This window comes from Eschrichtius robustus, chromosome 19 (genome assembly GCF_028021215.1).
Source record: "Eschrichtius robustus isolate mEscRob2 chromosome 19, mEscRob2.pri, whole genome shotgun sequence".
Taxonomy (NCBI): Eukaryota; Metazoa; Chordata; class Mammalia; order Artiodactyla; family Eschrichtiidae; genus Eschrichtius; species Eschrichtius robustus.
This window is the reverse complement of record NC_090842.1, coordinates 18,236,710-18,261,141: the sequence shown is the minus strand read 5'-3', so window position 1 is coordinate 18,261,141 and position 24,432 is coordinate 18,236,710. Positions and strand designations below refer to the sequence as shown.

Below are 24,432 nucleotides of genomic sequence, written 5' to 3'. Positions count from 1 at the left end.
GGACTAGTCATTATGAATGTTATTTTCTAAAATGCTGGACAGGAATTTCCCTTCATTGACTGAAACCAAACAGAAACTCCAAGGTATATTGTAGTTGAGATAGTGTTCCAATTAGCTACAAAGTCATCCAACTTGTTTAGGTCCTGTTTGTTCTTTAGACCACACTCTCAGGGGAAAAAGGCAATAGTTACCTTCTATTCCCTAACACATGCTTGAGGCTTCAGAGAGCTGATGACCTTCATTGTCTGCCAGCCTCCAGCCTGCAGCCTGTGCAAAGTCATGGGGACTTGCCTCAAGTTGCCTTTGAGGACAGGGAAACTATGCTTGCTTATTCAAGATAGCCTAACTACTGACAGCGATAATCAGCCTTATGTTTCAAGAAAGAATATTAACTGTAGTGCTCCATCTGAAAAGTAGATGCCCTTGGCCTTTGGTAGAGCTAATAATTTTATTTGAAAGGAAAAATCAGGTTTTGGGATATCAGCCCCAGTAACCATCTTTTTATGTTCTATGCCAGTTCTAAAGGTTAAGGAAATATTGGGCATTTTCTTATGGAGTGGGAGTGGAGGTGGGGACCAGACAGCCTGCTATATATTTCACCATTTCTGTTCTCTTCTGCTTTCTTTGACATTGTTATTCCTGTGGGTGTTATCAACTGACTGGTTTTAATGTGATCTTTTAAATTAGAAAGTGAAGAACTAAGTTAACCTGAACTAAGCAGATAGATTTCTTTCCCATCTCAGTGGATGTATTCTGTTGCATGCCTGTGGAAACCCAGTATGTGCGGTTTTTTGTTTGTTTCGGGGGTGAAGGGCTGTAGTATAGACAGAAATATGAGGGCTCTGATGACATCATGGGTAAATTGCTGATGAAAAACATTTTTGCTGAGATGAACCCCACCCTCCAGTTTGGAAAGGGAAAAAAAAATGTGAGAATTTAAAGTAGGTGTGTAGGAGGAGAATTAACAGAGGTGATAAGAGAGAGAAACAGAGCCCAATAATTTATAATATGAAGGACAGCCTATTTCAGGTTTGCTAAGAGAGAACAGAGACAGCAAGGTTTATAATGGTTGCCACTTCTCTACCCCACCTGTTTATGCTTTTTACAGCGATAAGAGTAATTTAAAGAAATAGCTGCAACTTTTTAGGTCATTTGTGTAAAATACCTTTCCTCTTGCTTGAATAAATTTTCTTAGTGAGACATATTCTCCCAGTCTGCATTAGACTGCACTATTACAAAGAGTAATAGTCTATTACGAATAGACTGGACTGGAAGATCCTGCCCTTTCTAAGAAATGTTTTAGGTCTTCTTTTGTGTGATTGAAACCAAAGTTCAAGTCACTGATCTACAGTGAATATGACCAGAGGGAGGCTAGGATGCCTTAAATATTAACTCACTTGCTTTTCCCTGACTGTAGAGCTATAAATTCAGAGACTCTTTATTAACTGGAATCTAGTTTAAGACTTGATTTACTTAACTTTAAACATATTCTGAAACCTTGTGGATTGTGTTGGGTGTAATTCTGACGGAGAGGGCTCACAGATCATCTGAGTGAAGAAGTAAAGCTGTCTGAAAGTAGAAAGCATTCCTTTGCAACATTTCCAACCAGTGATTTGGACTTCCATAAATGGTATGGGAAGTAAAAGCTTTGGGCCTTGAAATTCTTCCTAAGTAGAGAACTTTGAATACAAATGAAATAGAAACTGATTGGGGCAAGTTAGAGAAACTGGGGGAAGGGGAAGGCAAAGCAGTATAAGTAAGAGGACACTTCGGTGCATGTGTTTTAGGGTGATTTTACTTTAGGGATTTGTGTAACCTAGGCGCATTATGTTTCTTTTTCAGGCATTTTGCAGACTGCTGCTCATACTCGAATTTTACAGAAAAATTTTGATCTGAGACCAACTTGAGAAAGGTCATGTTTGCTAACCTGACTCAAATGCTTTAAAAATTCACTTTTCTCATATAGTAGCTAGTAATCGGATCTTTGAATGGATAATGCAACCTTTACCAGGGAGATTACAGCAAATTAGACTGAGAGAAACTAAAATCTTGGAATATTGGAAGAAAGTTAGAGATCGTCTAGTTTGGAGGGTTTTAAAGCTTTTTTTTTTTTAAGCATCGAAACTTTCTTCAAATGGAACTTTGTTCTGAACGGAAACATATGATACAGATAAAAGGAGAGCTCTTCAGGTTGTTGGGGGTGGGAGTGGGGGAGGGAGGCACAAAGGTTGCTGAAAGAAAACTGTGTGGCCCTTGGCCTCATTTTTATACTCATGGAAATGGAGTCCAAGAGGAGAAGAAAGGGATTTTTCCCATTGTCACACAATGGTTCATTAGAAGCCCAGGTGGCATTCTTATAATTATTCCCCCACAGTCTCTTGGCTGTAGGGACCCAGTAAATATGATTAGCAGGCATGGTCTGCAAAGGATTTTCCATTCCACAGGCTGCAGAGAAGATGTTCAAGCATTTCTTGCTCTGGATGAGCACTCGATTTAGCTCTAAGGGTGAGTTCTGTGGGCAGTCTTATGTGTAAACCATATAGAGTATTGTAATGAACAACCTAGTGTGTTATCTGCTAATGCTCACGTGGGGGTATTTCTCTAGGGTTAATTCCTGGGAGTGGAATTGCTAACTCATACTGTGTTCATTTTCTTTCACTTTTAGTTGTCCTTTGGAGTTGGCTGTATGTCCATCAGCAGGGTTTGAAAGCACTCATTTCCTTACACTTTGCCATTGTAGTGATAGTCTTTAGTTTTAGCCCATCTAATGGGTGAAAAATTATATTTTACTTTGCATTTCCCTGTTTACTAATGAGATTGCTCACTTTTTTATGTGTTTTGGCTATTTGGCTAATTGTGTAAATTACATATGCATGACCTCTTCTTTTTCTCCTAATGTGTTATCTTTTTCTATCATATCTCAAGGCATTTTATGATGTAGATCAGTACTGTCCAATAAATTCTCTATGGTGGTGGAAATGTTCTGTATCTGTGCTGTACAATAGACACTTTTGGCTCTTGAGCACTTGAAATGTGGCTAGTGTGACGAACTGAATTTTAAATTTTATTTTTTAAATTAATTTAGTTTTGGCTGTGTTGGGTCTTTGTTGCTGCACGTGGGCTTTCTCTAGTTGCGGCGAGCGGGGGCAGCTCTTTGTTGCGGTGCATGGGCTTCTCATTGCAGTGGCTTCTCTTGTTGTGGAGCACGGGCTCTAGGCGCACGGGCTGCAGTAGTTGTGGCTCGCGGGTTCTAGAGCGCAGGCTCAGTAGTTGTGGCGCACGGGTTTAGTTGCTCCATGGCATGTGGGATCTTCCCAGACCAGGGCTCGAACCCGTGTCCCCTACATTGGCAGGCGGATTCTTAACTACTTCGCCACCAGGGAAGCCCTAAATTTTATTTAATTTTAATCTGGGAATTCCCTGGTGGTCCAGTGGTTAGGACTCTGTGCTCACACTGCCAAGGGCCCGGTTTCAATCCCTGGTTGGGGAACTAAAATCCCATAAGCTGTGTGGCACAGCCAAAAAAAAATTTTTTTTTACATTTTAATTTAAATAGCCATGTGTGGCTAGTGGATTTCTTAGTGGACAGCACAGATCTAGATTTTTTTTTAATATTTATTTATTTATTTGGTTGTGCCAGGTCTTATTTGCGGCTCCCCGGCTCCTTAGTTGCAGCTCACCAGCTCCTTAGTCGTGGCATGTGAACTCTTAGTTGCGGCATGCATGTGGGATCTAGTTCCGTGACGAGGGATCGAACCTGGGCCCCCTGCTTGGAATTGGAAGCTTGGAATCTTATCCACTACGCCACCAGGGAAGTACCCAAATCTAGATATTGAGGCTTAGCTTTGTGTCAGTCCTTTGTTTTTAGAACTTAATACTCACTTAACATACATTTATTGAGTGCCTGCTAAGATGATCTCAGCCCTCAAGAACTTCACAGCCTAGTCGGGGAGAGAAACAAGCCGATCAACATTAGAGATGAGCACAGAGAAGGGGCACCTAACCGGTGGGTTGAAGGTAGGAGATAGTCCTTGAGAATTAGCAACGTGGAAAGGAGAAGAAAAGAGGCCTTCCTGCAGCATTCTCAGTGCAAAGGTCTGAAGCGAGAGCATAGCCTCTCCAAGGGTCACCAGTAGTTCCATGTGTCTGAAACACAGCACAGATCGGAAATGGAGGAAAATGAGGCTGAAGGGCAGGCCGTAGTACTGGGTGCACCTGGGAGGGTGACTAAGAATCAGGGGAGGTTCCTAGGAAAGGTAAGTGTAGAGTGGTTTCCACAGAGGAAAGCTAAGTAGCTTAGATAAGTAGATTTGGATAAAGAGCCCTTAAGTCAATGTATAGTGAGAAATAAGGCCAGGTAGGAGTGGGCCTTGAAGTCTGTGGTTAAGAATTATCACTCAGTAGAAGATATAGTTATGAACCACTCAGATTCAAAGGAATGGCACAGTAAAAATGCCCATTTGTGTAAGTAAGGGACAGAAGAGACTGGGAGTTAGGGAGGCAAAAAACAGGCTGTTGTGTAGGTTCTTGACTTGGGGGTTTGTGTTAGTTTGCTAGGGCTGCCATAACAGTATCACAGACTGGGTAGCTTAAACAACAGAAATTCATTTTCTCACAATTCTGGAGGCTAGAAGTCCGAGATCAAGATATTAACAGGGTCAGTTTCTTCTAAGGCCCCCTTCCTTGGCTTGTAGATGGCCCTTTTCTCCCTGACTCTTCACATGGTCTTCCCTATGTGTGTGTCTGTGTCCTAATCTCTGCGCCAACAGTTATATTGGATTAGGGCCCACCCTAATGACCTCATTTTAATTTAATTACCTCTTTAAAGACCCTATCTCCAAACACAGTCACATTCTGAGGTACTGTGGGTCTGGACTTCAACCTGTATATTTTGAGGGGACACAGTTCAGCCCATAACAGAGTCTATGGAAGGGCTTCAGGAGCTTTGTGAGCCCCCAAGTTTGAATGCTGAGTTTTACACAAATGTGCATTTGTCTGAGGTGGGTCCACAGTAGGCAGCTGATTCCCAAAGGGGTCCGTGATCCCTTCCCAGTTGGCTGTTTGCATTAACTTACTCAGGAGGAAGTTAAAGATGTCAGACGAAGGCCTGGAAATGCCATAGGCATCAATAAACACAAGCTGGTGTTCAATGGTATATGAAGAATGAGAGTTTACGCTGACTAGAAGACTACAAGTGTTATTGTGAGGCACTGGAAATTCTGTTAGAACTGGTATGGGAGGAAAGTGGACTTTTATTTTTGGACCTTATTTGAATTTCATGGGAAATTATGTAATTTCCATGACTGTCAATAAAAAACACCAGTGATTTTCCATAACTAAGTGAATTCAATGAAACTAACCTTCTTCTTGTTATATCCTTGTTAATATTTTCCTAAAAAGAAAGTCACAGAGCAACAAAACTGTCACCAGCTGCTTCTCATTAGGAATGTGGTTAGCAGATGTGGGTTTTCATAGTTACAACGCATTGAGATAGTTAATCCATTTTTGTGGGTTTCAGATGGATAGTGATTTATCTTGGCAGGATGAATTTTAAAATGCGCTTGCATCAGCTAAAGGATATATGCACCTTTTCCTCTTTCACTTCATGTTTGTGCTGGAGAGAAAAATACGTTTTAGGATATTTCTCCTGGAAGGCAAAGTAGTACTGTTGAAAGGGACAATTGATCTCACTGTCCTCTAATGGGGGAAGAGAATGCATGGGTACTTTTTCAGAGTTGGATGTTGGATTGGTTCTCTTACAAGTTTATTTCTCCCTTTGGCCTCTTCTTTAGTAGTAATTGAGCAGCTCTTTTGTTCCTCTGGCATCAGGCCGCCTTTGTGGTATGACCTTCAGGCTTGCTAAGGGCTGCAGTTTTGCCTGGGGCCCTCTTTCCTTATGAAATTACACAACACTCAAACCTTGGAAGCAGCCCCAGATCCACTAATTCTTTCCTTTGACGGACTTTTGGCAATATGTACTCCCTTTCAGCCAAAGTGTAGCTTTACACAAGATCTGTTTGTCACCGAAATTAATTTGGCCATTTGCCCTTTAAGCCTGGAGTCAAACAGTATTATGGCAGACTCATTCCTAGATAAAGTATAGACTCTCAGCTAGAGAGTTTCTACCAAAGGTTTTATTGTTGCTGCTGCTAAAGGTCAACAGGTAATAATATAACAGCAGCGGTACTTTTTATGGAACTCTTACAGTGCATCAGGTACAGTGTTGCTAAGCACTTTGCAGACATCACCCCAGTCAACCCTTACAACCACACTTGGAGGTAGAAGGTGTCTGAAGTTTTCTGAAGAAGAGACTGAGGCCCATGACCTCAGGCCCTTGACCATTGTCATATAACTAGTAATTGGCCAAACTACAATTTGAACCTTGTGCTTTTGATTACCATGCTATATTGTACGTCTACTATGAGGGAGAAGAAAAAAAAAGACCACTGGCTTTTGAGAGAGTATAGAATCAGAGCCTGAGTAATAGAATTGTAGGAAATCATGGAACTGAGAGAGCTAATCCAACCCCCTCATTTTGAAGTAGCAATGATGCCTGCCTTGTTCTGAGAAAACAAATAACAGCTTGAGCAGAGGAGAATACCTACTGATAGGTGACAGGAATGGAAGGTGATTGGGAATTACCTCAGCCATTCCCTTTTTTAGAGGTAGATAAAATAACACGCCTGTTCAAAGAATTATCTAAGCTTGTCTCGCCATCCCTAAGAAACCGTGGGAACAGATGTGTACCCTTTTTATTTCAGATTTCATTATCCACAGTAAGTAGATTTCCACTGACTACTTGAGATTTCCTAGATGGTAATTTTCACTCTGCAAGGAACCAGTAACCTTCAGAGGGATTATTTGAAATGACTACAGTGCGGGAGGCACTGAATTTCAATCAATCACATGTTTAATGAGTTCCTTCTCTGCAAGGCGGTATTTTTGGAAGAGTGGGGAACAAAAAGAAGTCAATGGGTGGTTCCTGCCCTCCTGTATTTTATAATCTACTTGGACGAACAAGCGAGGCATAGAATAAAATTGTTCAAAGGAAAAACCCCAGCAAATTGGGCAGCCAGGGAAAACTGGGATGAGATCTTGCTCGGTGGGAAAGTGGTTGAAAGGGGCAGGAAGTGTTTGGAAGGATGGACTCTGGCAGGAATGTGCAAGGCATCATTGGGAGACACTGGATGAGTTTGGCCAATCTGTAGTGATGAAAGAGAATGTGGAAAATTAGGTTCTGATGCAAGACCTTGTCAAAACAGCTCAATAGTTTGGAAAACTTTTATGGCTATATTTGAAAATAATTTTTAAAGTAAATACCCCCAAGTAATCCCAATATCAATCTCGATTACCTTTCCTCTTCCCAGGATTAAATTACTACCTTATGTAAGTGCCCTCACTTACTATTTATTTGGAAGATCACTGACTTCCTTCAATTCTACTGACCAAAAGGTCTTGACACTTTTGGAAAGAATTTCCAGCACTTCCCTTTTGCTAATAAAGGTGTCCTCAAGTGCCCAATCTCTGGGCAATTATGTATGTAAAAGTTTCAAAATTGTGCTCATCCTCTAAGGAGTCAGCTGCCAGGTGCTCTCTAATAAGCAGAAATTTCACATAACTCAGGCATCTGGGGGTTCGCGCCTCAGCTGGAGCAAAGCCAGAAATGTCTGTGACTGCAGGTTCACTTCAGCACATTGGGACCTGCCGGAACAGCGAGCTGGCCTCACTGCAATTGATTTAGGAGAGGCCTGGAGGGTTGAGCTTCTGCTGACACTTGCAGCTTGGAAAATTCTGCTCCGCTAATTGCAAAGAGGATTCTGCTGTAATGATTTTTTTGGGTAAGATACTTTTCTCATTTTGAATTCTTTCTTCATTTGGGCTCTGGGTGATTTCCAGTCTCTATTTTTATTGTTTTAACTCCTGGTATAGGAGGCTGTTTGAAAGTTTCCGCCCACACACGAATGTGCATTCAGAGTGGTGCATGGACATGGCTTACAAGCTTCAACATGTACTTCATGAGCAAGCAGGTATATAGCCCCTTTTACAGGAATTGGTACTCGCTTATTCTGCTGGCACCCCCCCACACATGAAAATATGGGGATTTTGCTTTTCTTTCCAAAAAAAAAAAAAAGAAAGAGGGCTCATTGACGTCACGTTTTTGAGATCTCTCTCAGCAGCGTGATTCCTGGACCCTCATCTTTGAGGTCTGGGGTATGTTTTTTTTGTTTGTCTGTTTTTAAAAGCCCTGGACCAGGAGGATGGGAGACCTGAGTTGTCTCTGTTTCTCCACTGTGGGCTTCCAGCCAGAGTCTTTGGCTTTCTGGGCCTCAGTTTCCTCAGCTCTTCAAGCCCATGAAACTGGAAGAACCAGGTGGATTGTATCACCCATGTCTTTGTATAAAAGCTGCTGCAGGCCCTGCAGTGTGCAGTTCTGGGGAGGCTCATATGCACTTGCTCCAACATAAGGCCAAGGCCTCCAGGGTGAGAAAGTTAGATCTACAAATTCTAGTCCAAACACTCCAATATTTGGTTCTATGAGGCTTTTTACATTCATATTCTGCCATCGCCACTGACCCTGTACTCTGTTCACATTGGAATTCTGGCATCTTCCTAAGTAACTCATTCGACAAATATCTTTGAGGCCTACCTATTGTGGCTGCAGGGCTAAAGAAGATATGGTCTCCTCTGGCATTACTGGCAAGTAAACGGGATTACAAAGCAGAGTGACAAATGCTTTGGTTCATGCCTCTGGACCTATTGCCTAGGTGGACTATTGAGCTTCCACTGTCACCTCTGTGAAGCTGTCCCCAGGCCCAACTAAATGTTTCTTCTACTCTGCTCTCAGGGCGTTTTCTACGTGTCACTTAACCACATAATATCACATCAGGTTGGTTGGTTCTCCGTTTTCCTCCCCCACTAGACCGCCAGCTCTCACCTGTGGCACGTTTTATCCAGCTCCTCTCCAGGCCTCAAAGGGAGCACACTGCGGAGCATTCTGTAAATACTTAACGAACCAATCAATGCAAGTGAACGTGCAACTCGGTCTTGCAGGATTGCAAAGTGCCTCTCGAAGCTGATTTTGCTTTCCGTGCCCAGGCAGCTCTGGTGAATTGCACGGTAGAGGTCAGGAGTTGGGGGTGGGGAGATCGGAGGCGTAGGAGGGAGAAGGTGAGACCAAGCCCCACTTCGCTAGAGCTGCCCACGTCCGGTAAACTGTAACCCACTGGACTGCGGTCAACTCCTTAACCTCCCGGAAGCGGCTCGGCCGGCCTCTCCCCGCCCCTCCGGAAGGTGGGCGTGGCCCCTCATGAATAATGAATCACCGCGGTGAAGGGGGGCGGCGGGCCCGCCCCCTCGGGCGGGAAGGGGGAAGCGCCGAGGTTGCCTGACTGGAATGAGGGTAGCTGCGGCGACTGCGGCGGCGGGAGCGGGGCCGGCCATGGCGGTGTGGACGCGGGCCACCAAAGCGGGGCTGGTGGAGCTGCTCCTGAGGGAGCGCTGGGTCCGAGTGGTGGCCGAGCTGAGCGGGGAGAGCCTGAGCCTGACGGGCGACGCCGCGGCGGCTGAGCCTGAACCCGCTCTCGGGCCCGCGGCAGCCGCCTTCAACGGCCTCCCGAACGGCGGCGGCGCGGGCGACTCGCTGCCTGGGAGCCCGAGCCGCGGCCTGGGCCCCCCGAGCCCACCCGCGCCGCCGCGGGGCCCGGCGGGCGAGGCGGGCGCGTCACCGCCCGTGCGCCGGGTGCGGGTGGTGAAGCAGGAGGCGGGCGGCCTGGGCATCAGCATCAAGGGCGGCCGCGAGAACCGGATGCCGATCCTCATCTCCAAGATCTTCCCGGGACTGGCGGCCGACCAGAGCCGGGCGCTGCGGCTGGGCGACGCCATCCTGTCGGTGAACGGCACCGACCTGCGCCAGGCCACCCACGACCAGGCCGTGCAGGCGCTGAAGCGCGCGGGCAAGGAGGTGCTGCTGGAGGGTGAGCGGGGCCGGCGGGCGGGCGGGCGGGCGGCGCTGGGCTAACCCGGCGCTCACTTTGTTTCTGCCACCCTACCCGCTTTGCTGGGCCAGCCCCTTCCCTCTCCCCCGCCCCCCGGGTCCTCACCTTCCTCTCTACTGGTAGCCCGGCTCTCCCCAAACCCCGTCTGCTGGGGCTTTGAGGATGGAAAAACTGATGCTCCCTACAGGAAAAGTTGGGCAGCCGCCGAAGTGTGGCTTGCAATCCCCAAGGAAGACTCGGTTGAGATTTAGTAAGAAGCAGCCGTGCTGGAAGCCCCGCCTCTGCACGATAAGCTGACACTAAGAACTAGAGGGGGACGGAACGAAGCTCTGGAGGTCTCCGTTTGCCTCCTGAGAAGTGCCGGGTTGGCGCTTTCTTCGCTCACCTCTGGCTCCCCAGGGCAGGCGGGTCTGTTAAAAAAAAAAAAAAAAAAAATTCATCCACACCGGTGCCAGCGGTATGCTTGGGCAAACCACCAAAACGCTGGTTAGTTTACGGGAATTTAACCCATCATTGGCTCTCAACAATAACCAAAGGAGATCATAGCACTTCGTTGAAGCCAGAAAGCTGAAACAGCAAGTTTGTGTGGTTAATGAGCCTTGTTTAACAGTGGAGGCTCACATGTTTGAACATTTACTGCCAACTAGAGTTTTGCCCCTTTTGCAGGAGACTGGTTGCCAGCTTCCTACCATTCACAGGCCTCAAGGCTTTAAGCTTATTAGAAGCCTGAAATGTTAAATCTCAAGTTATGTTTGAATAGCTAGGATTATTCTTTAAGTATGCATGTGATCTGTTACCTGGGTCTTTTGTGATGAATTTATGGATTTACTAAATCTCAAAATTAAATCTCATCTACTTGAAGGACTCATGCATGTTGGAGGTAATATTCAGAAATTTTTGAGCAATCGGCCTTCTTTCACTGATGATTTCAGTCATTCAAGAAGCATTTATTGCTGGCTATATAGAACAGAATATAAAAGATGATGTGTCTATTTGGTGTCTAGTTGGGGAAATGATAGAAAAGTGCAAAACAACTTACAAGTTATAGATTACGGAGTGCAAACTATATAAATGCCAAGGGAACGCAAAGTTAGGAAGTAGTTAGTGGAAAATGTATTGGTCAGGGAGGAATTTTTCAAGGAGCTGAATCTTGAGCCAGGTCTCCAAGGAAGTGATGGACATAGGCAGAGATGAGTCAGGAGGGTATTCCTGGCAGAGGAAGAAGAGAAGGGAAGGGGTGTGGAGTGGAGGTAGGAAGGGGCCAGTCATCAAACTGAGAGGCCAGAAGTCCAGCTTGGCAAAGTGATTGTCACTTTTTTCTAAATCTGCTGGTAAATATTTGGGAAAATGTTAGTTTCCAAGTAAATATTTTAATGTGGTCCAGTTGTGAAATTCCAGTGTCCCACCTTTATAATATCCTATTTATAAATCTTATTTATATCTCACTTAGGTGGGGCTAGACATTGCTCAGAAATTAGTGCAAATAAAAGGAGTAAAATTATAGATCATGGCTTGGGTGGTATGTGTGTAAAAAAATTGTTACCATAAATGTGTACCTTGAAATTGGGCTAGCTAAGAATTCGGTTATAAATTCTTAGAGCCAGAATATTGACTGTAGTACTACTTATGTGGTGCTCAGTGGTGGTGGGCAGACATTTCAACTCTTTACCCCATATTTTTTTAAAAATCCAGTTTTTGTTTAGATATAATTTGAACCTGGTATTCATACCAATTAAATGAAAGTCATCCATCTAGTAAATGCTTCCCAATATTCATTAGCCTAAAATAGGCCACATGTGCTTTTAGAAGGAGGGTTTACAAATGGCAGCATAACATTTATTGAATGCCTATTTACCTAACACACAGGTTCTATTTTATTTTCCCATTTTGTAAAAGACAAGTAGTTTTTGTTCTTATATGTGTGGGGAAGTATGAAATTGAACTTTCAAGCCAAGGGATATAAAAATAAAATTGCTTAGAATATGTAAAATCACTGAAAACAGTGATTTAATTGAACCAAACATGTAAAATTGAGAGCTAGTGTCCCACCCAGGAAGGCCACTTTATTTATTTATTTATTTTTGGCTGCATTGGTTCTTCATTGCTGTGCACGGGCTTCTCATTGCGGTGGCTTCTCTTGTTGGGGAGCACGGGATCTAGGCGCTCGGGCTTCAGGAGTTGTGGCTCGCGGGCTCTAGAGCACGGGCTTAGTTGCTCCGTGGCATGTGGGATCTTCCCGGGCCAGGGCTTGAACACGTGTGCCCTGCATTGGCAGGCAGATTCTTAACCACTGCGCCACCAGGGAAGTCCCAGGTAGGCTACTATTTTTTTTTTTTTTTTTTTTTTTGGATGCGTTGGGTCTTAGTTGCTGTGCACGGGCTTTCTCCAGTTGTGGCAAGCGGGGGCTACTCTTCTTTGTGGAGCGTGAGCTCTAGGCGTGTGGACTTCAGTAGTTGTGGCTCGCAGGCTCAGTCGTTGTGGCACACAGGCTTAGTTGCTCCACGGCATGTGGGATCTTCCCGGAGCAGGGCTCGAACCCGTGTCCCCTGCCTTGGCAGGCAGATTCTTAACCACTGCGCCACCAGGGAAGTCCAAAAGCTACTTTTAAAAGATGGATTTTTATGATTAGCCCTTAAAGTTTTGGAACTGTATGGTCCTTCCATTAGATGTCTCAAAACTTGAAAAACTGCCTTAACATAGCACAGTGATGCTCTTTTGTGGTGTGGGCAGGGAATTTCAGGCATGCCCTTACCACCCCCAAGCAAAGGAAAACTAGTCTCTGGTTGCCTGTGGTTAGGGAACTGAGTGAGCTAAGGGTTTTTTTTATCTCATGGATTTGTAGGGATTATTCATTCATACATCAAACATTTATTCAGCTCTACCACTTGCCAGAGGCGCTTGAAGATAGTATCTGATTCCTGCCCTCAAGAAGTTTGGAGTTGAGATAAGAGAGAGTTAAGAAATAGTACAGCAAAGGGCTAAAAGCGGTGTGAGAATAGAACTCTGGAGAGGGCGCAGCACAAGAGAAGGAGAGATCTATAGAAGACCGTCGTGGGCATCAGAGGTTGAGGATGCCCAGGAAAAGGCTGATGGAGAAGTTGAAGTTTGAATTGAGCCTTCCCCTAAGGAGAAAGCTGCCACCAGTAAAGACACAAGTGAGAGACAGGAAGAAGTCATCTTGCCCAGTGAGGGTAGAGGACGAATGAGGACTTTGTGGTCAGCTAGACCTGGGTATGTTTCTGGCTAGTGGTTTGTAACCCCTAGGCAAGTTACTCACCCTTGCTCCACCTTAGTTTCCTCATCTGTAAAACCAGCATAGTAATAATACCTCCTCACAGGGTTGTTATTCATTTGACAGTTTATGTGCTGGGAGGCTTTTTGGGGACTGGGAATACAGCAGTAAACAACAGTAATGAAAACAAAGTCTGAATGAGGAGGGTAGGACTAGGTCATGAAGGTATGCTGCGAGTTAACAGGCACTCTCAGAATAGCCAGGATAACAAGTTGTTAAAATCCAAGGCTCCATTTTACTTGAAAAGACATACATGACAAGAATAAGTTGTTTTAGGTGAACACTTCAAGAATGAGTTTGCACTTCTTGCGTGCAAACACCTTTTTCTAATCTTGTTTTCCTGTCATCTCTTGTACAGGCCAACTTTTTTATCCTTAAGTTTTACATTTAGTTTTCCATCCCTCTGATTTTCCCTATTCCTTCACACTTGCTGTTCAGAACCTTAAAACTTGCTAATAACCGTGTGCTAGTAGTTTTGACTAATGTCTCTTAGCACGGATATTAAGATATGCTGAAATTCACAGATTCTCAGCATGAAGGGGTGACTACTCTTCTATCATATTGTATGTTGAATTTACTGTATCCTGTGTGCTGGAAATGGGGTCTATCCAGAAAGCTTCTAGAATTTATATTTGAATTAGACTACACATCAAAAAGTGTTCCAGAGGAGGTTAGGAAAGAGCATCGTGTCCAGCTTAAGTTGTTGTTGTTGTTGTTGTTGTTTTAATTTATTTATTTGGCGGTGCCAGTTCTTACGTTGCTGCGTGTGACATCTTTATTGTGGCATTCAGGATCTTTTTAGTTGCAGCATGCGGGCTCTTTTTTTTTTTTCTAATGTGTATACATATTTTATTGGCTCTCATTTTCTTTTTTTTTTATGTCATTATTGGAGTATAATTGCTTTACAATGTTTTGTTAGTTTCTCCTGTATAACAAAGTGAATCAGCTATAAGTATCCATGTATCCCCATATCTCCTCCCTCTTGCATCTCCCTCCCCACCTCCCTATCCCGCCCCTCTAGGTGGTCACAAAGTACCGAGCTGATCTCCCTGTGCTGTGCAGCTGCTTCCCACTAGCTATCTATTTTACATTTGGTAGTGTGTATATGTCAATGCTACTCTCTCACTTCGTCCCAGCTCCCCCCTGCCCACCCCGATCTGTGTCCTCACGTCCATTCTCTACGTCTGTGTCTTTATTCCTGTCCTGCCCCTAGGTTCATCAGAACCATTTTTTTTTTTAGATTCCATATATATGTGTTAGCATATGGTATCTGTTTTTCTCTTTCTGACTTACTTCATTCTGTATGACAGACTCTAGGTCCATCCACCTCACTACAAATAACTCAATTCCATTTCTTTTTATGGCCGAGTAATATATTACATTGTATATATGTGCCACATCTTCTTTATCCATTCATCTGTCAATGGACATTTAGGTTGCTTCCATGACCTGGCTATTGTAAATAGTGCTGCAGTGAACATTGTGGTACATGTCTCTCTTTGAATTATGGTTTTCTCAGGGTATATGCCCAGTAGTGGGATTGCTGGGTCATATGGTAGTTCTATTTTTAGTTTTTTAAGGAACCTCCATACTGTTCTCCATAGTGGCTGTATCAATTTACATTCCCACCAACAGTGCAAGAGGGTTCCCTTTTCTCCACACCCTCTCCAGCACTTGTTGTTTGTAGATTTTTTGATGATGGCCAGCCTGACCGTGTGAAGTGACACCTCACTGTGGTTTTGATTTGCATTTCTCTAATGATTAGTGATCTTGAGCATCCTTTCATGTGTTTGCTGGCAATCTGTATATCTTCTTTGGAGAAATGTCTATTTAGGTCTTCCATCCATTTTTGGATTGGGTTGTTTGTTTCTTTGATATTGAGCTGCATGAGCTGCTTGTATATTTTGGAGATTAATCCTTTCTCAGTTGCTTAGTTTGCAAATATTTTCTCCCATTCTGAGAGTTGTCTTTTCGTCTTGTTTATGGTTTCCTTTGCTGTGCAAAAGCTTTTAAGTTTCATTAGGTCCCATTTGTTTATTTTTGTTTTTATTTCCATTACTCTAGGAGTTGGGTCAAAAAGGATCTTGCTGTGATTTATGTCATAGCGTGTTCTGCCTATGTTTTCCTCTAAGATATTTATAGTGTCTGGGCATGCGGGCTCTCATTTGTGGCATGTGGGATCTAGTTCCCTGACCAGAGATCAAACCCAGGCCCACTGCATTAAGAGTGAGGAGTCTTAACTACTGGACCATCAGGGAAGTCCCCAGCTTAAGGTTTGATATTTGAGAAAAGATCAATACATTTTTGAAGCAATTCTCATTGGAATATTGTTGGAAAATCATCTTTTATTGTGTAAATATGATTCTAAAAGTATTGTTATCAAATCTATTGAAAAGAAAATGGTTAGGTGTATAGAGGAAGTGGACTGACATGAAATTTAATTTCAGAGTTGAAAACAATTTTTATATCTGGAATAGATTGAGATCTTGAGTGTCTTATATAATATGACTGGCTCTTTGTGTATGTTAGGGGACGTGTAACGAATACTGCTGACATTATTAGGCTGCTCATTTGAAAAAGCTAGTTTGGGTTCCTACACTGCCACTTTCTTCACTGTATGTTGGAAAAGTTGAGAGTCTCCTAGAGAAAACATTTTACATTTTCTTTGAGACTTTGCCATGTATATTCATCAGTCTATCTCTTAAAGAACCAGTAAATTGTCAGGACGTTTTGTGTTTCTCTGTTTTTTCTTTTTAACTAGCCTCTTTGTATTTCACTTGAATGATTAGACATGTTTATATGAGAAGCCATGTCTTTGTAACCAGATTATTTCTTATAGAGTTCCCCTTCTTGCTAAAATATGCCCTCTAAATTATTAGAAAAATATGAGAAATTTATTGGTTCTAATACAGAGTGGTTACGAAAATTCTAAGAGCATTTTTAGAAACCATAACCAGGCTTTCATTTAGATCTCAGTTGATAACTCAGTAACTTCAACTGATGTATTCCCTGCTATGTAGTCCTTACGGGGTAAAGGTTACTTTACTTTGTGATCAAATGTGTATCTCTGTACCTAAGGGATGAGGTGCAGCCTGTTGGCTATGGAACAGTGTTCTGCTGTGCTGAGCAGACTGAGTCATTCAAGGATCCAATCACTGTCCTTGGCTAGGCTAGCATACTCTCCTACCCAGCTGAACAACAAATGATGCTGCTTGCTTGCATTTCCCACTAAATAGTATGACAGTGCCTTAAGTTTGTTTTTATCCAGATTTTAAAGTTATCTATGCATTTTTATGTGTATTTTCTCATTTGACCTTTACACAGTCCTTTGAGGTAGTGGGCTGTTGTTGATTACACTGAAGTTCATTAATGTTAAGTGAGTTACCGAAGGTCTCAGAATTTCTCTTGATTTTTAGGAGGAAAAATGTTGTTTCCTTTGGGCAAGAGGAAAAATCTTACCTGGAATTTAAAAAATTGTAAAGTCTCATCTTCCAGATGAAGAATTAATGACCAAAGAGGTTAAGTGGCATGTTTAAGGTCACCTAAGTAATCAGTGGTGGAACTCGGACTGAAACCCAGTTCACTGCTGTCTCCCTTGTACCATGATATCTACAACCAGTCATTCAGAACTTCTAGCATCTCCTATGCATCATCATGTTGCAGTGTGTTGTGAGAGATCAGTGTGCAAAAGAAGTTCAAGGTGGTCCCTGGCATCAAAGAGCTTAGACTGAAATTGGGGAGAGAAAACCACCACATAGAGAGTAATTGCTGAAATGTGTAGTACTCACTCTTCAAGAGTTCTCTGAAGAGGTGATCAGTTGGAGGATGGAAGAGTCATGTGTGACTTCATTGGGGAAGGGATAATTTTGTCTGAGGCTTAAAGGACAAGTTGCTTCTCTGTAGATGGAAGGTAGTCCAAGTTGAGGAGGCAAATTGAGCAAAAGCCAAAATGAGCATGACCTACGATAGGAAGTAAGGAGAACAGGAATGGACTTGGGGGAAGAAAATTAAGCTGGGTAGATAAATTGGAGCCAGATTATGCAAGGCCTTGAAAGCAGGCCAGAGGAATTTGGAGCTTTTTCATTCAATCAGTCAACCTTAAGTACCTACTGCAAACGAGGTGTTGTGGTAGATGCTGGGAATTCAAAATTGGGAGTAATCCCTGCCCTTTAGTCTAGTAGGGAAACAGTTATAGCAGGCTGTGATAAGTGCTTTAAAAGAGATGAGAACATGGTGCCCTGGAAGCAGAGGTAGAAGTGCAAAGGAGACAGCATGTCAGAGGTAAGAAAGTGATGAGTAGCTGGTGTGTTGAGAGGTAAAGCGTGGGAAGATGCGGGAAGTGTGTAGCTGGAGAGCAGGCTGAAAGGTGGGCAGAGGCCAGATCATCAAGGGCCTTGTGTGCAGTGCCAAGCAGTGGTCACTAGTGGGGTTTATATTTTCAACCTAAAAAAAGAACTTGAGTTTTATTAATATTTACTGTATAAAAAACCCTGGTTCTCTTCCTCAGTCTTATAAGACAATGCCATTACACACTCAATACACGAGGTGATGTCTCAAGGGAAGAGTGAAAGCTTCACAAAGCACAGGAATTGAATGTGGTGACCTTATTAGTTTGTCTGCTATTATCATATTGCAACTTATTGAAGTTTACTTGAGCCTGGTTGAGTGGATTTATGATATATTATCTGCTTTTAACTAAATTAATCTTCACAAAATGAGCAAGTGGCTTAAAGATTTGCACAGAGAAACCGTGGATTGAAGATAATTCTAACACTATAAATAATAAAAACGTAGAGTTTACATTTCTCCTAGTAGGAGCTCTTTGTCACATTTCAAGGTAAGCCTGTCAAGAAGTCAGCCTAAAAAATGAAATTGTCAAGAAGACTATTTGAAATGTGGATTAATACATTATCATGAATAATGAACTATATGAGACTGTATTGTACTTTGAATCATACAGTAGCTAAGATAGTATGACTTCATCAGGTATATATTTAGTGTATGTATTTCATCTTTATCGCATTCATTCTTGATGTTTACATTTTGTATATATTCTATAATATGTATGCATTAATGAATATTTGTAGGATGAGTGTGTAGACTCACATGTTTGCTGATGAATGTGTACTACCAAAAGTTTTAGGGGCTTCCCTGGTGGCGCAGTGGTTAAGAATCCGCCTGCCAATGCAGGGGACATGGGTTCATTCCCTGGTCTGGGAAGATCCCACATGCTGCGGAGCAACTAAGCCCCTGCGCCACAACTACTGAAGCCCGCACACCTAGAGCCTGTGCTCTACAACAAGAGAAGCCACTGCAATGAGAAGCCCGCGCACCTCAACGAAGAGTAGCCCCCGCTCGCCGCAACTAGAGAAGGCCTGCGCGCAGCAACGAAGACCCAACACAGCCAAAAATAGATTAATTAATTTTAAAAAAAACACTTAAAAAAAAAAAAGTTTTAGGCCTGGCAAGCCACCCAGGTTTTAAAATGCTTTAAATGAGGAGTGCTTTAAACAAAGAAGCAATCTCTTAGAAAGAGTGGCAGATGGGGAGTGTAGGAGCTCAAGACATGAGGTAAGGGAAAGCAGTTAGGAGGCTGTTGCGACACCATTAGGATAGTGAGACTGGATAGGACAGTGTGAAGCTGAAAGATATTAAGGAGATAGAAACAGCAGGTCTAAATGGTCAGTTTGGGGACCTAAGGGGAGGGAAAAAGAGAGGGAGGATAACTCCTAGATGTTTGGCTTGGGAAAGTGGGTATCTATGAAAACAAAACGAATGGGGGAGGAACTAGTTTTTTGGGTGAAGAGAAGAAGTTTGGTTTGGACATGTTGAATTTGAGTCACCTGTGTGACAACCTGGTGCAAAAGGCTGGTACAGGTCTGTAGTCAAGAGAAATGTCAGAAATGAGTTGAAGATTTATGAGATGTTAGGGTAGGAGTGGTGATTAATGCCATAAGTGTCGCTGTAATCATTAAGAGAGTGCAAATTAAAAAGAGAAGTAGGAACAGGATGGAACCCTGCAGAACCCCTACATTTAAAATGAGAGTGGAGGAAGAGAAATCTGGAAAGAAATGGTCCAGGGAGTGGAAGTCAGGGAGGCAAGAGTTTCAAAAAGAAGGGGGTGATCAACATCTTCGGATGCTGGAGAAGTCAAGAAGGAAAAAGAAGTCCGTTGGGTTTGGTGATTAGAGAACAGGATTGTTAGAATTCTGTTAAGGGCAGTTTCATTGGAGTGACAAGAGCAGAGGGCAGTGAGTAGACCTTACTTTTTTAAAGTTTCTCAGAAAAACAAAAGAAGCAAAGGTGGTAACTAGAGTTGAATAAAGTATCCAAGAAGGATTTTACTTTTGTAGTTGTTTGTTTTTTATTTTGTTTTGTTTTAAGGGAAAGAATTGGGACATATTTATACAGCAAGGAGAAAAGGCTGGCCGAGAAAGGGAGAGGTTGGAGAGATAGAAGGGATGGGGAACTGATGCAGTCCATTCTTGAGCCAGGAAGTGACATGATGCGAACAGAATTTTGGGTTGGCAGCAGTGGATGCGCTTGATGTAATGCAAAGAGGAAAGAGCAAATGTAGGAAAAACTACAGCTGTTGTAGTGAAAAGCAATCCAAAGCAGAGGTGATAACCATTGAGGGGGGTGATGGTGGTGGCCCTGAGAATAGAGAGGAAGATTCAATTGAAGAAACAGTTTAAAGCAGGTGATTTCTTGCCAGGGGACAGCAGATCCACTGGGGACCTTTTCCTACCCAGACAGCCTCCTTCTGACTGCCTGGGGCACCCAAAGATTGCATACCTGTAGAGAATCTCTGGCCTCTGTTACTAGCACGGGCATCTGATGCCTCAGAGATGTTGGAGTGGAAAATTGAGAGCCACTGTTTCAAAGGAAGAAATGACAGGATGTGGGGGCAGGTTGGATATAGTGAATTAGCCCTGAGATTTCTCTCCAGGGACAGCACTTAGCTTTGTTATAAAGCACTTAGGCAGTGTAACTCTGTCAGCTGGCTATGGGGATTGAGAAGAAAAATTTTAGTTTATAAACACTACATAGTCACACAGCATGAGAGCATATTCTTCCTTTAAAGGGTTTTTTCCCTAGGTTAGTGAAAGGAGTTGTTGGCTTCTTCTGCAGAAATGATGGTATATTCAGGTGAGTTTAATATTTTGTGTCTGGAGAAATACAGTTGATTTAGTTACTAACTGCCATTCTAAGGAGTATACACTTGAGTCCTTCATAAAATTTGTGCTTGATTTCAGTGTAAAAACAAAATTCGTGAAATAATTTTGTATGTAAACAAAGTACCAGTGATTATGGTATCAGTAGATTGACCTTTTAGGAAGAGTAAAGAGTTATGAAACTCAAATTTGTTTTGGTTTCTATGATCCGGCTCCCAAGACGTTGCTAGAATGCTTTGACATATAACTAGTTAAGAATATGTGAAGTGCAGCCTTTTTTTTTTTTTTTTTTTTTTTTTGGCTGCACCCATGGCTTGTGGCATCTTCGTTCCCCAGACTAGGGATTGAACCCGGCCTGTGAGTGAAAGTGCAGAGTCCTAACCACTGGACTGCCAGGGAATTCCCAAAGTGCAGCTTTTAAAAAAAATTACTTTGGCTTTTCTGCAACGTTCTTTCTTTCTACCGCCTTTTACCCTCTTGTTTTTAATTTGCAAGGTTTTTTTTTTAAATAAATTTATTTATTTTTATTTTATTTATTTTATTTTTGGCTGCGTTGTGTCTTTGTTGCTGCACGTGGGCTTTTCTCTGGTTGCGGTGAGCGTGGGCTACTCTTCCTTGCAGTGCGAGGGCTTCTCATTGCAGTGGCTTCTTTTGCTGTGGAGCACAGCCTCTAGGGATTGAACCCGTGTCCCCTGCATCGGCAGGCGGATTCTTAACCACTGCGCCAGCAGGGAAGCCCCTGCAAGTTTTTTAGAATGCTTTATGAAAGTAAACTTGATGGGATAGAGAGATGAGAAAGTTAAATCCTTATCTTTCAATTTAATTAATCTGTCATGTATATAAAATATTACACCTCACATTTGGAAAATGGGAAGCTTTGATTTTTCATTGAAAGAGACTCAGACAAATTAAAGACTTATTTATTTATTTTTAGTAAATCAGTTGATAACAGGTTTTTTTTTTTTTTTAAAGAAATGCATGTGCCTTATTCAAGGCTCTTTTGGTTTCAAAGCACAGAAACCGATTCAAGCTAGTTCAAATAAAAGGGTGGAGGTATTGTAAAGATACCGACAGGTCTCAGGACTCCAGAAAAAGCTGAGCAGCCAGGCCTCAGAAATGTCACGAACCCAGGCAGTGCTGAGACTCTGCTTTCCACTCTTGCTCACGTCTCCTCATCTTAGAGTTTCTCTGTTTCTCTCTGAGAATGTTCTTTTGCAGCAGCTTTGCTCTAGTCCTTTTATGGTTTCATTTTTCATATTTAACTCTTTAATCTACGTGGAGTTTATTTTAACATAGGTATGCAGAGATTTAACTTTATATACTTTTCCAAATAGCTGATTATCTCAGCATTTGTCAAATAATCCTCTTGGATGCATTGTCGGATAGATTGGTGGGGCTGCCTGGAGTGCCATGTGGGGAAAGATTCCAAAGTCATATCTGGGTTCAGCAGGAAAGGCTATGCTTAATTAGTGATGTCTGCAATGAATGTGCCGGGGTGAGGTACAATATGCTATGTATCTGCCACCATAGGAATGACCTGTCCTTTCCTCGCTGATTTGAACTGCACCATTTTGTATATATTTAATTTTTTATATTCTGCAGTCTGATTCTGGATTTTCGGTTTGAGTGTTTTGTAACCACACTGTATGTTGTAACTTTAACATTTAATAATTGATAATTCAAGTGGACTACACCAGTCAAGAAGAATTTGAAAAATAACAATAAACAATTGCAGGCTGGTATAGTTACTTATTTGTCTAGATAAATTTTGGAATGATTTTATCATTCTTTAAAAAAATCCTTTGGGATTTCGATTTAAATTGTATTAAATCCATAAATTAATTTTGAAGAGAACTGAGGTCCTTGTAATATCTCTTTCCCAATCATTTTGCCAGAAATATTGGACCTCACTCATACATGTTCAAGCATGTGGCAAGAGGTTTGGGACGTTCTGATTGGCCAGGCCTAAGTCACGTATTCACCTTGGAGCCAGGGAATAGGGCAACTCCCCCGGCTCCACATGGACTGAAAGTGGGGGTTTCTCAAAAGATAATCAAGGTGATGTTACCAAAAGAAAGGGAAATGGATGGTAGGCAGGCATAAACAACAGACATCCACTACAATGTTCCAAAAACATCAGAAGATGGTATTAGAGATTAAACAAGAAACTACCGTATTAGTTGAGAGATTTAGAAACTTTACAGACAGCTGTGAAAGGAAAGCAAGAAGAATACATTTGCTTGGGTATAGGTGAGCTAGGCAGAGCTTTTCAAAGACTCTTTAAACTCTGAAGTGAATAATAAATTATTCTCAGCATTTCTTTTAGTGGTATTTTGAACATCATTTTTGTATACATTTCAAGCAACTTCTCAAGATTACATTATGATTATCATTTTATAGCTAGACAAAAAAACTATATAGAGCTTATGACAGGCGCTGAAGTTAGAGATAGAATGGGATGGAGAAAAATCTTTGTCTATCAAAATAGACATACACAGTTTTCTTAGTGAGAATTATTTTGGTTGCAGAAACCCAAACCAAACTGAGCAGAATTGGAAAGTATTGCCTCATATAACTCCTAAGACTGGGGGTGGATCTAGGTTTAGGTCCAGAGGGATCCAAAGGCTCAAATTATCTTGGCTGCAACATCTGCTGTGGAGAATCTAATTCTGTGTAGTCAGCTAAGATGGCGCCGGCAGTTCTAGGAATATATTGCCCTAACTTAATAACCCCTGTTAAAAAAGGAAAGTTTTTTTCTAGCACCTTCAGTCTCTGGGAAGGACTCTGATTAACTCTGCCTTGTCTACCCCTTGGACGTATCACTGTTTCCAAGATGGTGGAGACTATGATCTAGGCCTGCATCGTGTACCCATCCTTAGTGTATTGAGATTGGCAGCACCACCAAGCTATGAAATGTGGAATGGAGTGGTTGCTAAGCAAACTTATGTCCACTCTTAATAATGCAGACATTGAAGCCATAGTGCTTGAAATATTTTTGTAGCTAAACTAAAGTTTTAAAAGTTAAAAACAATAGAAATAAATGACATTACTGAGAGCTTTACTCTGCTAAGCTCTTTACACGCATTGTCACAATTTCTTTTAACAGCCCTGTGAGGCAGGTGTCATTATGCCCATCTTAAATATGAAGAAATTGGGGCCTGTAGAGATTAAATAATTTGCCCAAGGTCACAGCACTTGGGTGGCAGAGGCACAGTAGTTACTCAGATTTATCAGACTGCACAGCTCCTGTTATTTACCATTATAATAGATTGCTTCTCCAATGGATCAGTTTAGGTTAAGAAGCTAGCAAGTCTAAACACCACTATGACTGGCTTAATGTGCAGGAAATCGTGCTCTGGATTCTGTGTTGTTGCATCTGTCTGAAGGTTATTATTAGTGTCTCCCAGTCCTTGTCTCTGATTTTCCATGCTGGGCACAAATAGATAGCTGTATGTTATTATTCAACTCATTGAATACCCACATTCTGCTAGGCACTCTGGGAGAAATGGAAAGAAAACACGAGCCCAACAACTATACTTTTAAGAAGCACCCCAAATGGCTTTATGAATGCTAATAAGCTGCACATAAATTAATCCAAATTGTTTCATACGTGTCATACAAGTGAAAGACAAATGCGAGAGAACTTGCGGTGCAGGAGTGACGAATGTTAGGAATGTGTTTCAGGTGAGAGAAGGGCAGGCCATGGAATGGGCGTGGGAGGTCTGGAGGATGGAGGTATTCTATGTGAGGGGAATGGCACATCCAGAGGACGAAGATGGGAACAAGCAGGTGATCAAACTCTAGCAAACACATTGAATGAAATAGCTGATTTTCAAGACTCTGAAACACTGACTTTTTAATAATTTTAATGTATTAGTAAAAATGATAAACCAACTTCTTAGATATTCTTGTAACAATTTTATTCGTTATCTGCTCACTGCTTTGTAATGCAAAAATCAATTTTTCTTTT

The 24,432-nt window shown here is 42.3% G+C and overlaps 1 protein-coding gene and 1 long non-coding RNA gene across 2 annotated transcripts in view; one reads left to right on the top strand and one right to left on the bottom strand.

The window, feature by feature from the left end:
- Nucleotides 1-6,909: 6,909 nt before the first annotated feature.
- LOC137752635 (uncharacterized) lies at nt 6,910-10,215 on the bottom strand. The gene is made up of 3 exons (XR_011071245.1): nt 10,101-10,215; nt 8,936-9,102; nt 6,910-7,202 (listed from the first exon to the last, which is right to left on the bottom strand). It is a non-coding gene; the product is annotated as an uncharacterized lncRNA (long non-coding RNA).
- SNTB2 (syntrophin beta 2) overlaps nt 9,360-24,432 on the top strand; it is a 100,480-nt gene continuing 85,407 nt past the window's right edge. Inside the window, exon 1 of the mRNA XM_068527353.1 lies at nt 9,360-9,974. Within this exon, the coding sequence (XP_068383454.1) occupies nt 9,395-9,974 (580 nt within the window). The 5' untranslated portion in view covers nt 9,360-9,394. The remainder of the gene's footprint in view (nt 9,975-24,432) is intronic.